The 16,678-nt window shown below is 40.9% G+C and overlaps 1 protein-coding gene across 1 annotated transcript in view; it reads right to left on the bottom strand.

Moving 5' to 3' along the window:
* Positions 1–3,450: 3,450 nt before the first annotated feature.
* LOC135209646 (transcription factor E4F1-like) overlaps positions 3,451–16,678 on the bottom strand; it is a 14,880-nt gene continuing 1,652 nt past the window's right edge. The window contains exons 2-4 of the mRNA XM_064242370.1: positions 15,023–15,793; positions 13,293–14,779; positions 3,451–5,287 (exon numbers count right to left, since the gene is read on the bottom strand). Of these exons, the coding sequence (XP_064098440.1) occupies positions 14,627–14,779; positions 15,023–15,793 (924 nt within the window). The 3' untranslated portion in view covers positions 3,451–5,287; positions 13,293–14,626. The remainder of the gene's footprint in view (positions 5,288–13,292; positions 14,780–15,022; positions 15,794–16,678) is intronic.

Here is a 16,678-nt window from a genome sequence, read left to right as displayed (position 1 = left end):
TAATAATAATAATAATAATAATAATAATAATAATAATAATAATGGAGAGCTAAAGAAGGAAACTGAAGGAATGATAACAGCGGCACAAGATCAGGCCCTAAGAACCAGATACGTCCAAAGAACGATCGACGGAAATAACATCTCTCCCATATGTAGGAAGTGCAATACGAAAAATGAAACCATAAACCACATAGCATGCGAATGTCCGGCACTTGCACAGGTCCAGTACAAAAAGAGGCATGATTCAGTAGCAAAAGCTCTCCACTGTAGCCTGTGTAAGAAACATCAGCTACCTTGCAGTATTAAGTGGTATGAGCACTAACCTGAAGGAGTGATAGAAAACGATCGGGCAAAGATCCTCTGGGACTATGGTATCAGAACAGATAGGGTGATACGTGCAAATAGACCAGACGTGACGTTGATTGACAAAATCAAGAAGAAAGTATCACTCGTTGATGTCGCAGTACCATGGGAAACCAGAGTTGAAGTGAGAGGGAAAAAATGGATAAGTATCAAGATCTGAAAATCGAAATAAGGATATGGGATATGCCAGTGGAAATTGTACCCATAATCATAGGAACACTAGGCATGATCCCAAGATCCCTGAAAAGGAATCCGGAAAAACTAGAGACCGAAGTAGCTCCAGGACTCGTGCAGAAGTGTGTGATCCTAGAAACGGCGCACATAGTAAGAAAAGTGATGGGCTCCTAAGGAGGCAGGATGCAACCCGGAACCCCACACTATAAATACCAACCAGTCGAATTGGAGGACTGTGATAGAGCAAAAAGATAAAAATAAAAATAATAATAATATAATGGATGCCTGGGAGAATTGCAATCTGATTACCATTATAAGTATTTCAACACGAGAACCATCTGTAAACTTAGGCAAAATATCTGAACAAGTTAACAGAAGATAAGAAACGCATCACACAAAAATCTCTAGTCCTTTCCTGAAAATAAATAATTGTGATTTGATAAACCAAATGAAAATTTATTTATCAACATAGAAAATCTCGGTAAACAAAAAAAGTGCTATCAATAATTATTTCAACGTTGAATTTTCTATGTAGGTGCAAGATTAGTATTTTTAAAAAAAAGTTAGGAAGTAGCCTGTATTCAGGCATCTGAATGCCTGAATCTGAATGCAATTTTAGCTATATGTATTAATCTATCTTTCTGCATTTCCTTTGGCCTTCTCTCACTTCGTAATTAACACCGTATTCTTTTGAAGCTTGAGTTTCAAGTCTATGGCCTCTTCGGTGGACTTGTTCCACAAGAATAGGGTTAATCTTCTAAATAATAATAATAAATTTAATTCACAGTCTCTCTTTCTCTTCAAGAAACCAATACATTAACCACTAAAATTACTGAACGAACTCTGTCTTGCAAAATTAATTATAAATATACAAAACAAAAACACGTATATTAAATTAATGAGTTTGACACACGACCTACCTGCCAGTACGCGAAGGACTAATATGTCAACACGAAACAGAAATGGATTCCAAGACGCGCACTTCTACACACAAGCGGTTGAGGACTTCTGTCCTCTGCCATCGAACTACCAACTGACGAAGCATCTAAGCGTCATGACGCTTCAGAAGAAGAAGAAGTAACAGAGGGAGCTGATGAAGTTTTTTTTCTTTTCTTTTTTTTTAAGCATCGCCAATAGATAAAAGTATATGATTCATGATAGCTTCAAGAGGCATTAATGTACAGTCATGAAATCACGGCAGGATTTCGACATACCTCTGGGGATTAGTGTCTTCTTGTCTCTCCTCTCAGTTTTAAGACTTTCTTGGGGCTGCTGCTGTTACCTCTGCTAGATGGGGGCTCACACACACACACACACAAATCATACACGCTCTCTCTCTCTCTCTCTCGTACACGTCTGCAAATTCCTTTCCAATGATCCTAAACAGATGATTGTTTGTATGGTGTTTTTACGTTGCATGGAACCAGTGGTTATTCAGAAACGGGACCAACGGTTTTACGTGACTTCCGAACCACGTTGAGAGTGAACTTCTATCACCAGATATACACATCTCTCACTCCTCAATGGAATGGCCGAGAATCGAACCCGCGACCACTGAGGTGGGAAGCAAACACCATACCAACCTCGTCACTGAGGGGCTCCTAAGCAGATGATGGCTGCAGTTATTCGTGATACCCACAGTTCAAGGTTTGTTCAGTGTTGCTCTATTGTTTATGAATATTATCGTGAAAAAACAACATAATGGTCGATGTTATGTTCAGACTTTTACTAAAAATCAATACAACATTCATAGTCTAATTAGTGAATAGTGGATGAACCCCTTTAGCAGATAAACTTCCACATTAAAAGCAGTTTTACGTATCTACCCAAACTGAACTGAATATGGAATTTTGGCCAAAGGCCAAGAAGCACTGGGACCTATGAGGTCACTCAGCGCTGTAACGGAAATTGACAGTGAAAGGAATGAAAGGTGTAACAGGAGGAAAACCTCAAAGCAGTTGCACCATGACTCAATTGCTAGTAGAAGGTTAAGGAAAGTAAGATGGAAGAGAATATGAAAGGAGGTACCGTAAAAGGAACGAAAGAGGCTGCAGGTAGGGGGCTATCCAAGAAGCGCTGTCAGAAACATATTATGTTCTATTACAGGTATTGCGTCATTCGACCTTACTTGGCACGCTTTACACCCCATTTACCCAACCGTTTCTAAAGTGTATTGTATACTGTACTTTACATAAATATATCCCTCCGTGAAAAATAAAAACCTAAAAAAATATAAATAATTTATTCAAGTGATGTATACGTGCTCATTCCTACAGTATTCAATCTGCGAGCCACCACCAGCGTTCCTCTCGCATTGAAGAGCGAGCTGTCAATATCATCTTTTTACTATTTTCTTTCCTTTTTTTAAACTATTTTTTTTCCCTCGGCTTCTCTCTTGAAGTCGTGGTTTCTTTCAAGAACGTGTTCTTCAAAGCACACTTGGCATTACTACAAGCTTTCTTTCATTTCTTAAATGAATGGTTTCTTGTGAGGAGGAGGCATGGGAGGGAGGTGGAGGGAAGGGAGGAAGGAGGAGGAGGATGGTGAGGGAAGGGGAGAAGTAAGGAGGAGGAGGAGGAGGAGGAGGAGGAGACCTTCAACGTCTTCTGGCAATCCAGAGGTATCGTTGCAACGGTATAGTTGTGGAGATCCGCTTGTGAGAATTAGTACTTTTTTCTTCTATGAGTCTTCAAGATCAATGCATCTTGTTCCTCTCTTAAGTAAGGCCCTTACAGTGCACAACGTGAGGTGTACTGACAGCACTATCCCCCTACGGGACTTGAGACTTAGTAATACATAACCTACAGAATAAAATAAGTGGTAACCCATAACATGAACCTATAATAATACACATAAAATATATTTCAATAGTTTTTTAAATCAAAAGGATTATCCAGAAAATAAATAAAAAACTGAGCCTTCCTTCAAGTTTACTTGTCATGGAGCCAAAACTTACTCCAAAAAAAAAAATAAATACATAAAAAATAATTAAAGCTCACATTTTGAAACGAAACTGATCAACATATTTGTGTGAAAAAAAACATACACAAACTCAAAAATAACATTTCTCAGGAAAATATTTCTTTAATGAAAAATCTCGACATAGATTTTGTTGAAAACATGAAAGTAAATAAACTGGTTCATATAACTTTGTGCAGCTACAAATCTAGCAAACTTAGCACAAATAGCAGTATAAAATATGCGGTCATCAGTCACACCTGACAAGAGTATATTGGTACCTTCTATGGAAGAAGCACCTAACATAAAATTAACATTTTTATCTGAATAATAAACGAAAGAAAATATGTAATAAACATTACAACACATCAACTGAGGAGCTGATTATTAACAAACAATTAAGATATGAAAACAAGTACTAATCTATTAAATAAACTGTGTCATGTAAATAACTGAGAAAAATTAAAATAAGACGAAATAATCTCTCCTACGTTGCTAATAATGGACAATAATCTCTTTTACAATGAACTTTATATCACAGTATATTTATGTTATAAATACTGGAAAAAACATCAAAAATTATCTTGTATTTATATAACGGAAAATCACCTACCAAAAAGTATATGTATATATATATAGTAGCTACAGTTCAAAAGTATAATACGCCCACTTGCCTTTTATGTATTTCAGTACTTACAAAAGTAAGCTATAAACATTATGTAGGTCTTGCTAAATGCACTAATACCTAAAATAGCAGTTAGAAGATTACATTATGGCAATACCATCTCTCCTATGGAATTGATTCTTAGTTTAATCACAATATTTTGGTAAAGAATGGAGCATAAAGCTGCTCTATGCAAAAACAATAAAAAAAATACTTTCCAATTGAATAATAAACAAATATCTGATATAATTGATTTTGCAGCTTTTTTCCTTACAAAATAAATGGGCAACTTGTACTTATACTCCTGCCAACTAGATAGGCATTAAGATAACAATAAAATAACAATTGCTTCATTTTTTCGATATATAACTACTAACTATAGTACCTTTGCACTAAACACAATCCACTTTCAGACGAGTTACCGATCAAGAGATTGTTTTCTGTGGCATTCTATCGCTCGAAGAAAACGTATGTAATACCAACCAGTCACTTTACATTAACCCAACAAACCACTATTAGTTCGTCCAGTATTCAAACTTCCATAATTTTTTAAATACTATAAAGTATAATTTCCCGTTTCTTATGTGTTGGCAGAATATGAAGACTCGATATATATTAATACGAAATGTGTTACTTTGAATCCAATTTCGAAATAGCAGTAAAGTTTAAGATTAAACAGCCAAGTTATATTTTTATTATAATCTACACCCATTTCTGTGTGAACCAAGTCTTACACAGTGTCTGTGAACATACACTGACGCACATGCATCCACAACGAATTCGCTGTCACTTCCAAGCAATAAAAAGTTAAATGCCTGAAAATTCATCAATTAGATTAAACTACATTATAGCAATCATCTCCTCAAATGACAACAACAATTATTACTTATCATCGAAAGCAACTCCGAGCAACTTTCCTTTTTGCTTTCAGGACAACTAGCTCGAATTCCTTTAGGGTGAATACTCTAACCTCATATTCTTCGAGTCGTCCTCAAAAGGATCGATAACCTTTCGTTTCCTCCTGTTTGCTCTGGGAGACTCCTGGCACATAAGGTTGATCAAACCAATGCCACCTCTGCCTCGTACGTGGATCATGACCTGCTGGTTTTCTTCCAATGTTTCGGACACCTGAATGAGATAAACTGCTGTTAAATCGTGTGATTAAAGTGGCTACTCTTAAAGCACACGCACAGCTAACCACTGATTTAAGCACTGCAATGCAGATGATACAATCAACTATGTCAGAAGAATGTCTATCACTATACTCTGATTTTTACCATCTGTCCACCCGCCTGTGGTGTTTGCGTATGGTAACACTGCGTCCCTAGCTTTAGATAGTTACACTAAGTGTCGGGCTTTAGATAGTTACGCTATGTGTAAGTTTTAGGTAAATAAAGGATATCTGGGTGTACATTTGCAACTGAAAAGCGTTTCAATAATTTACTGTATGCGAATTACACCGTTATATTCGAAATAGGATATTGTTATTATTGTTGAATGTAAGCTGAAAGTAACTATCCAGAGCCCGGGACGCAGTGTTACCATACGCAAACACCACAGGCGGGTGGACAGATGGAAAGACCGAGTAAAGGCAAAAAAGGCTGGTGTTATTTCTAAGCTTTTTATTTTGCAGTGTACTTCATTCCAAAGACTATCAACCTACTCAGCATTAAACTGGACATTAATATGGCAAAAGACTAACCAGTCTGTTCTTCAAATTCAAAAAGTAGGTTGCTTACTTGTTGAAAATGAAAACAGATGCACTGGTAGACTACTTAATAAACACCACTATCAAGATAACTTCACTCATTTCCCTTTTGGTACCTGTATCACTTCTCACAGTAGCCTGTCTGCTATCTACCTAATATATAACCTTTGCTATCATCTCTCCACAGTTAGCCTTGTCTTGCTATCTACCTAATACTGATACCTTGTATCATCTCCACAGTCCTTCTGCTATCTACCTTATATATACCTGTATCATCTCTCGCAGTAGCCTGTCTGCTATCTACCTAATATATACCTGTATCATCTCTCACAGTAGCCTATCTGCTATCTACCTAATATATACCTGTATCATCTCTCACAGTAGCCTGTCTGCTATCTACCTAATATATACCTGTATCATCTCTCACAGTAGCCTGTCTGCTATCTACCTAATATGTACAAAACTGCATAAATGAGAGGTAATTCATGTGAAGGTACTGGATACTGGTGTGTGTACAGTATTTAAAAAAAGTAATAGTTGCTTCTATTTAAGGAAAATCTGTGAAACAAGTGAACATAGATCATACTAGGGCATGCAAAATGATATTGTTAAGATACAATAAAGTTTTGTACATACTTACCTGGCAGATATATACTTAGCTATAGACTCCGTCGTCCCCGACAGAAATTCGAATTTCGCGGCACACGCTGCAGGTAGGTCAGGTGATCTACCGCCCCTGCCGCTGGGTGGCAGGAATAGGAACGATTACCGTTCTAGAACCAGATTTTCTCTTCCACCTGTCTCCTGAGGGGAGGTTTGGGGGGTGTGGGCCATCAATCGTATATATCTGCCAGGTAAGTATGTACAAAACTTTATTGTATCTTAACAATATCATTTTTGTACATGGAACTTACCCAGCAGATATATACGTAGCTGATTGACACCCTTGGTGGTGGGAAAGAGACAACTATTTACTGAATAGACAGGTAAACAACATACGTTGTAGGTAATAAATAAATAAAACCTTGGTTCCTACTTGATCAGGCGGAAGACTCCATGGCTAATGCCTAGGAATCTGCTTCGCCTCAAGAGCCTCAGCGAGGATGTGACCTATGGCTAAGAGTTCTTGTGGGTCTGTCGATGGGGTCTTATCCATTTACTCGACAGAGCCTCTTACATGACAATATGCCTATGCCTAGTGGCATAATTAAGGAGCACAACACCGATCCCGATCACCTGATCCTAACACGAGGGTTAGTGCTTAAGTAGAAAAGAGTTATCTACAAACTCCTTTCAAACAACCCAAAGAAAAAACACGTTAAATAAAATTTAACTCACTAGTTAAGGATCAGTATCTGCTCCCTATCCCAGCAATGTATCCGCAGACACGTATCAACCAAGAGAGAAGGATCCCTCGAAGGTTATCTTGACATCCTTCGGATAATGGGAAGTCAACACAGAGTTGCATCTCCCGTATGTGACAGCTAATATGTCCTTATGACATATTGTTAGGGAAAGAACAAGAATTCGGAAAAGCTCGCACTTCATGCGCTTTTAATTCTCAGCTGTTTGAAGGAATCATCAATGCACTTATCAAGTGCTTAGGAGATCACAATGTCTCAAAGAAGGCCAGGGCGTTCTTTGATATAGATCTCTTCTGGGTGAAGCCTGGAGCCTGGCTAGCGCTTCGTGCTTGGCAGGCGCCTAGCGCCTGGCTGGAGCCTTGCGCCTGAATGGCGCCTAGAGCCTGGCTGGAGCCTCGCGCCTGGATGGCGCCTTGCGCCTGGCTGGCACCTCGCGCCTGGCTGGTGCCTGATTGGCTCCTCCTTCCTGGCTAGCGCCTCGCGCCTGGCTGGAGCCTTGCGTCTGGCTGGTGCCTTGCGCCTGGAAGGCACCTGGAGCCTGGCAGAAGACTTCATGATTACTGTCTATGAGTCTGCATGCCTCAAGAGTTTCAGCGAGGTAGGGACCTATGACTGACAAACCCTTCTGGATCATGTCAATGGGGGCTAGCCCGCTTACACGACAGAGCCTTCTCGGATCGTGCCAATGGGGGCTGACCCACTTACATGGCAGAGCCTTACCTGTATCATATCAATGGGGACTAGCCCTCTTACATGACAGAGCTTTAGGTTTCTCTTTACTGGAAGGAGCCTTGCGCCTGGATGGATCCTCAATCCTGACTGGAGCCTAGCCTTGAAGGAGCCTGGCTGGCTCTAGAGCCTGGCTGGCTCCTAGAGCCTGGCTGGCTCCTAGAGCCTGGCTGGCTCCTAGAGCCTGGCTGGCTCCTAGAGCCTGCTGGCTATTAGAGCCTGGCTGGCTCCTAGAGCCTGGCTGGCGCCTCGCGCCTGGCTTGGCTCCTCCACACTTGCTGGAGCTTCGAGCTTGGAAGTCTCTAGGCTGTCTGGCGATGTCCACATCGGACACTCTTATATCTGTCCGATTTGTTCGCCTCGCGCCAGGTTGGAGGCCCGCTCCTTCTCAGTATCCGACCATGACAGAGTTCCTTGGAACTGTCCGCCTCTGGCGTTTTTCGCCTGTATTGGCATTTGGCGCTTGGCTGGCGCTACATTGTCCGAGAGTCCTGAACAACCACAGTTTATCAGGAGACTGGAGAAGGGTGGAAGAAATTCTTCCCCTTTGAGCTTTTGGCCCCTGGCAAGGGGAGGTGATTTTAGTCAGCTACACCCAGTAGACGACAGGATATCTAACAATACGAGAGAGAAGAGTCTTCCTCCGAGGAGGATCCTTCGTGAACACTTCTTTTGCTAACGAGATCTCTTCTTACATGTTGATGAGGTTCCTCGTTGCAGAATCTTCCCTATCCTTGCCCGAAGGAAGGGAAGGAGTCTGGAAGTTGAAGGAGACTCTGCGCTGAAATTGGGCGGAACCCTGATTTCTAGCTCTTATTGTATCCTTCTGAATACCTTCTGGGAAGCATTTTGAGCCCTCATCGCACCCCGAAGACTCTGTAGGCAAACGTTTAAACCATCTCTTCCTCTTTAGATGAAAATGTAAGTACCCTGCCTGGGCAACGAAACTTCTATCTGAAAGCGTTGCGTCAGGAATAGAGGGATTTAGTTCTTTTGCCAGACATACTATGCTGGCAAGAACCCATTGCCGAGTCTCCATTGAATCTGATGTGAGATTCCAATGCACAAAAAATTCACTTGTCTTCTTGGTCGTTTAGGGCTAAGAGAAACAAAGAATTCCTTCATAAACTTCCTCAAAGAAGTTTGATGAGGAGCAGTTCCATTTTGTCGGAACACGGAATCTGTGGCCACAAAAAGATCCCATTCGAAGTACATGATATCCTACTCTTGTCGTATTGCGGTATCGTATAAGATCCCGAAGATCTTAATCCTCTGTTATCTCTAATTCCCTTGTAGAGACAGAGTATAGCCTTTTACTGCGTTCTTTGATAGCAGATATATACATAGGTGATTCTTCCCTCTGAAAGTGAAGAAAAAACCTCGCTATGTGGTTCACAGAGGTATCGGAAGAGGACAGTTTCCTCATTCCATCTAGCACGATCTGCAGCAATTCTATGTCTTAGCCATGACTATTGTCATTTACCTTGAAAAAACCTCTCATTCATGTCCACTTCTGGTCAGTCTGCACGAGGACAGACTCAGAGTGGAGAGGTTTTATAGGTCTATTTATATTAGATTCTGATAGAATATCCAGATACTCTTGGAAAAGCCTTACGAAACATGCTGTGAGAAGAACGTGACTTCTGTGAATCCAACCTCTCTAAGGCCAAAATGAGGCATACATCCTCTCTTCCTTTGACGCCCATTTATCTTAATATATGTTAAGAATTTATAACTAGGGGAAAAAAGACTAAAGTTTATTCCCCTTCTTTAAATTTAAAGTTGTCTTATATTGCTACCTCTCTTGGTTCGAGGAAAAAGAAGCAGTCTAAAGGAAGCCTGTTCGTCTTCTACCTTACAAAGAGATCTATGAAGAAGACTTTCCGCAGGTTCTCACAACTCTTTTCAATAAATGTTAGACATACGTTAACAGTTATTATCTTCGATCGAGAAGGTTCTCACGGACATGCAAAATCTTGCATCGAACCTCTTAAGGATCTTTGCGTTCCGTGTCTGTTCCCAAATAGGTTCTCTTTTGTTAACGCGAACAGGGGCGAAAAAAGATTCTCGACGCTCTTTACGATATGAGAGAGTCGTGGAATTGGCCTAAGTGATTAAAATAAATCATTTCATCATTCCTTGTAAGCGACCCCTTTTCGATTAAATGGGTAACGAAATCAGGAACGAATCTTGCCGTTACCGAGCCTGCTGTCCGAGAGGCTACTGGACTCTTAGGTTAATAACTCGCTAAAACGAGAAAATATCTTGGATGGTGCTTCTGGCGCAATTTGCGCCAGGCTGGCGCTTCCTTCTAGTTCTTTTTAGGTTATGTGCCATAACATCTATGCCTTTATGGTACCCGACATCCTTCACATGTTAATTCCGTTCTTAGTGGGAAAAAACTTTTATATACGTAGTATAGTCCATTCAGGGAAACAACTTCTGCCACTAAGAGAATGTTTCCCATCCGACTCACCCAACTTCTCTTGAGCAATATCCGATTCTAAAAAGGTTGTGTGCGTTTCTCGAAAGGATGAGAGAATTATATATATCGCGCTCTGCCGTATTAGAATCCTTTATAATACTGTCACATTGTGGTAAACAGCATTAATCTAGGAAACCTTTGTAAGGATACTAGGAATTCTGTAGTTAACCTCGGTATGTGCATAAGACTTGACCATACCGTAGTCTTAAAGTGAATTCTCTACTACATTCATCTTCTCACTAAGCATGTACTCTAAAAAGCCATGCTTTCGTAAGCATGAGAGCATTATACAATATAGAGTTCCGCTGCGTTAGAATCCTTTAAAAATGTTACCTACGGTAAACAGCATTGAAATGTTGTAATATCTTTCTTATTGAAAGCTTCTTAGCAAAAGGCAGACAATATTTTATTTATGTTTGCTTAACTATCCCCTCAATCCGAGGCTAAAACCACGATTGTAGGGGAGAGACACGGTTAGTCATTCCATCCCGCAGGAGAGAGACACGGTTAGTCATTCCATCCCGCAGGAGAGAGACATGTAACCGACCACTCATGACCGACACATACATGATACTGCGTTGGTGTCTAAGTCTAAGCGCTAGCAGTCTCGTTAGCCGACTGGCCTTACTCTTCCAGAGTTGCCAGCTACTCCATTTAATAAAGGAATCTTATAAAATTATTATCGAACTTCAGGAAGTTCTTATAATGCATATCTAAGCAAAACAAGACTTCGATAAATCTAGAAGCTAAGTAGGTGTTGTCTTAACAATCCCTTTAAGCGTAGTCCTTCCTAGGAAATTCCTGGAAGGATACTGGTAATTGAGTTGCTCAGCAAAGAAGTAACTACGGTAGCCTATGTGCTTATGATTTGCCGTATCGTATTCTCATACAGCAGATACTCTACTACCTTCTTTCCCTACCGAGGCAGATAGAGAAAGGAAAATTTTTTACTATCTTCGTTCTTTTCGTTAATAGAACGATAGAAAGAGTATATATATCTCCTTAAGGAAGGAAGTTAATCCAGGAACTCTTTAAATCTTCGTGATAAATCGTGGAAGAGACAGAATTCCTGTTCATCTGTAGGGTTTACGGAAGGAAGTAGATATTTCCTATCCGCCATCATACCCAAACGTCGATGAGATTCTTATAAGAAAACTCCCAAAGCTCTTGCCTCTTCATAACGAGGGAAGAGCATGAATGAAGGAGAGAGTCCACTGAATAATGAAAAAATGGCTTCTCTTAGTATCAGAATCCTTCTGGCAAAAGCGACGGCCGCCTGTGCGACATCTTGCACCTTTGCCAGGGGAAAGTTGCTCAAGTTGAAAACTCAAAGAGGAGCCTCGCGACTGACCTCTCTCTCATAAGAAGATTAGGAATATACTGGCGCCTGGCTCCTTGCACCTAGCGCCTGGAATGTTCCGCGCGCCTGGAATGTTCCGCATGCTAGAAAGGAGACTCGCTCCTGGAACGTTCCGCTTGCGTGGAAGGTCCCGTGCGCCCTGATAGTTCCGAGCGCCTACTAGACCCCTTTTAGAAAGAGCCTCTTGCCCGGAAACGTTCAATGGAAGGATCGTTCTGATTGCCACTCTACTATAAGGCTCCTTGCTCTAGCCGTCTGTTTTTCTGGCGCAATTTGCGCCAGGCTGGCGCTTCGTCTCTTTGAAGGCGCCTTGCGCCAAGAAAAATTTTCTAGAACGCGGCTCGCGTTTGGTTGTAGGAACGAGGCTCGCGCTAGTCTGTTAGCTGGAACGCGCCTCGCCGCTGGCTATTGGAACGTAGCTCACGCTAGCTTGATGGAACGCGGCTTCCTGGCAGCGGCTGGCTCTTGCTCAGTGTTCTCTTAGTTTTCAGAGAATGCGCTAGATCATCGAAACTCCAAACATACATTCTTCGTCTTTTCGGATGTAAGATGAAGAGACGCACTTTTTTAAGGATGCCTTATCAATGGCTATCCTTGGCAGTCTGGGACGTTCTACAGAACCTGCCGAGGGGACGCCTGACCGGTGGGGGTTCTCCCTAACCTTCCTGCGGCTGTCGACTTTCCTTCTCCACTGGGTCTGGGAGTTTGGAAGAGGTCTAGGCCTGGAAGCGCTACGGAGCCGATCAGACGCACCCTCCACTGCACTGGGAACACTATATTCACTTCTTACCTTTTTAGAGCTCGCCTTTTGAGCTCCATCCATTTATCTTCAAATTTGCACATATGAATTTGTAGATTCTGTGGAGTAAGAAGGTGATGAGGATGCAACAACTACTAGAATTGTCAATACTCTAACTGCTCGTTAGTACGAGAGCTCTTAAAGCTTCTAAAGGAAGCGTATCTAGTTATATGCTTTCTGACTTCCTAAAGTAGGAAGTTAGATCTTATATTTCCTTCATCAAGTTATAACACTTATACACGTATTAGTGAAAGAAAAAAAATCAATATTTCCCTTATTGCAAAATATATGAGTGTCTACCGAAAAATTCGGTAGTTTCACGTAATATATTCTTCGAAATTTCGAAGCCAAATCATTAAAAAGTTAATAAAAGCGTATGCCAAACCAAAGACCCAGTACTTCCCTGCAAAAGACAGCCCAGAAGGTCGATGGCGATGAAAAAACGAAAATCAAGTCAGGAGGTAGCAACAACGTATGTTGACACTACCGCGACAGAGAAAATCTGGTTCTAGAACGGTAATCGTTCCTATTCCTGCCACCCAGCGGCAGGGGCGGTAGATCACCTGACCTACCTGCAGCGTGTGCCGCGAAATTCGAATTTCTGTCGGGGACGACGGAGTCTATAGCTAAGTATATATCTGCTGGGTAAGTTCCATGTACAAAAATACAGACTTTATACTGTACTAACCTCTTTGTGAACCATAAGATGATGCTTCAGCAAGTACAAAGACTTGTGAGAGTAGGAGCAAAAAGGGCAATCAAAGTTCCTCTTGTATACGTGGCTCTCGAGGTGCTTCAAAGAATTCTGCCGACTCAGAACAGCAGGACATCCTTTGAACTTACACACATAAGGCGAATGCTTTGAATGAAACAGAGTGTAGTGATCCACAAGTGTATTAGGGTTCTGGTATTGCTCAGAGCACAATGGGCACTGGTACGCGTCAGCGCTCTTACCATCCGTTTCATCAAGCTCCTCAGAAGAGGTACCAGATCTGTCTTCCCTGAACTCAGCTCCTTGTTGGGTAGTGCCACTCACACCCGACGATAGATCCGCATCTTCATCACCCATAAAACTCACGTAAGAAGCGATTTTTTGGGTCACCTTAGATAGTTCTGCACTTGCACCACTTGTAAAACACCCATCATTGTTCAAGTCACTGAAACCACCCACAACTTGTTGAAAATTTTGACGAAAAATGTCAGCTGACAGGCGATTACCAACATCTGGAGTTGAAATATCAAGTGAAGCATCTTCATCTACAAATTCAATTGGATGTTTTGCTTTAACTCTCAAGTCGACAGCCTCTCCACTCTCTTGGGCATCCTGACTCTCCTGATATTCCAAATATGGTTTAATTATTGGAGTATATACATTAGAAGCATGGGGAACCTGATCATAGGCATAGGAAGTACTGGCAGCCATACCCTGCATTTCTTTATTAATGTGACTTTTAAATTCCGATACTTGCGTCTTACCACCTACTGAGAACTTCTTTGTTTTTTTGATATTTTTATTGGAAGTTCTGCTAAGGAAATGGCTTTTTAACTTACTTTTTAAGCCTTTTCCACATCCACTTTTTACCTTCTTAATTTTTTCACTTTCAAGGCCATCCGCAGTTTTTTCTCCATCGGAAACTCCACTGAAATGGCTTCTCCACATTCCATTTTTAGAAAACTCAGAGTTCAAAGGTGAATCATTATTCACAGTGTCTTCACCTGCAAGATTCTGTAAGAGCCTTTTCCCGAATAATGTCGAGTCAGTCACGGAAGCTGAAGCAGAATTCACTGGCGACTGACTTGGAATCTCTTCTTCTCCCTGACCGGGCTCTTGAATAACCATTTTAATGTCCTGGTCTAGTTTTTGAACTTTCTCTGACAATTTCCTGGCTTCTCTTTCCAGTCTCAAATACTGCAAGGTTAGTTTGCTTTTCCTTTTGTACAGGTACAAACACTTGGTTTTCTTTTTTAGAGTGTTGGGCTCACTAGCTTTGAGGGACTCCACTTGAATGACAGCTTTTGCATTCACTGCTTGTCCTGAGAATTTCTTATGAGTGACCTTGTTGAAATGTCATTAGTGTTTGTTTTTTCCTCTGGTAATGCCTGACTCCTCAGTCTCAGCCTGTGCTTGAGTGCGCACCTTCGGGCACCTAAGACGCGCTTCTTCTTTTTCATGCCCTGCAAAGAATTCTCATTAAATAAAAAGATGTTACATTTCATACTTTCAGCAAAAATAATTTTCACGCTTCCTCCATCCAATGTTCCTAACTCGTAATTATCAAATTTTATATATGCACAGATTTATACACTGTATACTATTACCTTAAAAATATCTTAACAAACCAGTAATCATCTGCTATTTTTTTCAAGAAAATGCCAAAACAACTGCAGGCATTGCAATTACAGAACATATATACTTACTTTAATCCTACTATGCGCCAAAGTGTGAGTTCGAAGAGCAAATTCACAGTTAGTCTTGTAGGTACACAAGTTACAGCTAATCTTCCTCGGAACTAAATGACTCTTGATGTGCACTGCCAAATTTGTTGCTTTCAGATAGACAGGGCAATTGAGATCAATACATGGAATACCTGCACTTGGGCACCTTTGTATGGCTAAATGGCGCTGTCGAACATGGTCCACCAGTTCATTAACTGTTGACAACAGTGTGGAACAACAATTGAAGGGCAAGCCTTTAAAAATCTGATCACCAGCGCTACTGTCCTCTACTTTTATGTCTTGCTCAACTGTTGGTTCTATACTGTTCCCAAAGGTTGATGTTGAAGCATCAAGCACTGTCTCTTTGAATTCCCGAGTCTCTGAAAGCTCAAACCTAAGAATACCTTCAGGAGCAGCTGACAAAGCCGTATCAGTTTCTCGTTTGTTGTCATCCCCTTCAAACTCTGATTCTTCTTCTGAGATGTCTTTTGTTGCTTCCATAAATGCCGCCTTTTCCCTCTTGTATCCTGGCATCGTTGTACGTGCAGACCTCCTCAACAATGGCTTTTGACTTCCCTCTGATGACACTCTTCTAGTCATTCTGAGAGCAATCGTTCCACGGTTCCCTTCGCCAGCATTAATTCCATCTAACGAACAGTATTGGGAGTCCTCCTTAGACGGTCGTTTCTTACGGTTCTTTCGGTATTTTGAGCCTCCTTTTTTGATGTTCTTGTAGTCTTTTGAAACTTGTGGCTGGTGTGAGTGAACAATTCATGAGTAAACACACTACCACAACAAATTTATCTATCTGTTGTAAGAGCTTCTCTTAAAATACATGACTCATTTGAAATTTGTACCAAATTTAAAATCTATTTAGTTACTTATCTAACTTACAACAAATGCTCCTTGATCTCAAATAGCTTGTGCTACTACTACATGGGAACCATTATAGGCAGATGGTTATATTCCCGAGTCAAAATGTCAAGAACAGTTCTTTCAAGTAGTATTAAACAAAAGCCTTTCCCATTTTTCCTTGCCTTTACTATTAGCCTTAGATATTTAACTCTACATCTGTTCCTCTAATTCATAACCTTTGTAAGCAGCAAGTGGTATTGCATTACAGGAATGTTATTCTGTTAAGTAATGTGCATTGGAATTCTAATAGTATTCTGAAGTTAGTAAAACAGATAAACAATGACGTATGCTGACTATTTTTCTGTTAGCCATTTGCAAACTTAGGCAATTAATGAAGATGGTAAGATGGATTGTTGGAATATCACTACTGGAAAGGAGGAAGAGTCACTGCTGGAATATCACTACTGGAAAGGAGGGAGAGTCAGTCAATATATAAGAAGAATGTAATGTAAAGTTAAAGTCTAGGGAAGCTCGCCTGGGATATTATGGCCATATAATAACAAGAGAGGTGGAACCAATCAAGAGAGCTAAGAACATGCCAGTGATGGGGAGGAGGAGTGAGGGGCGTCAGCAGATCGTATGGAAGGATGTGGTGAGGAGGGATATGGGTGGGGTGGGACTTGGGGAAGAAGATGCAAGGAATAGAAATAGATGGAGAAAGTTGACTTGAACAACCGACCCTGCTATACAGTGGGACTGATAAGGTCAAAAGATGTCTGTAGG

This window comes from Macrobrachium nipponense, chromosome 38 (genome assembly GCF_015104395.2).
Source record: "Macrobrachium nipponense isolate FS-2020 chromosome 38, ASM1510439v2, whole genome shotgun sequence".
Taxonomy (NCBI): domain Eukaryota; kingdom Metazoa; phylum Arthropoda; class Malacostraca; order Decapoda; family Palaemonidae; genus Macrobrachium; species Macrobrachium nipponense.
This window is presented reverse-complemented; position numbering and strand designations above follow the sequence as displayed.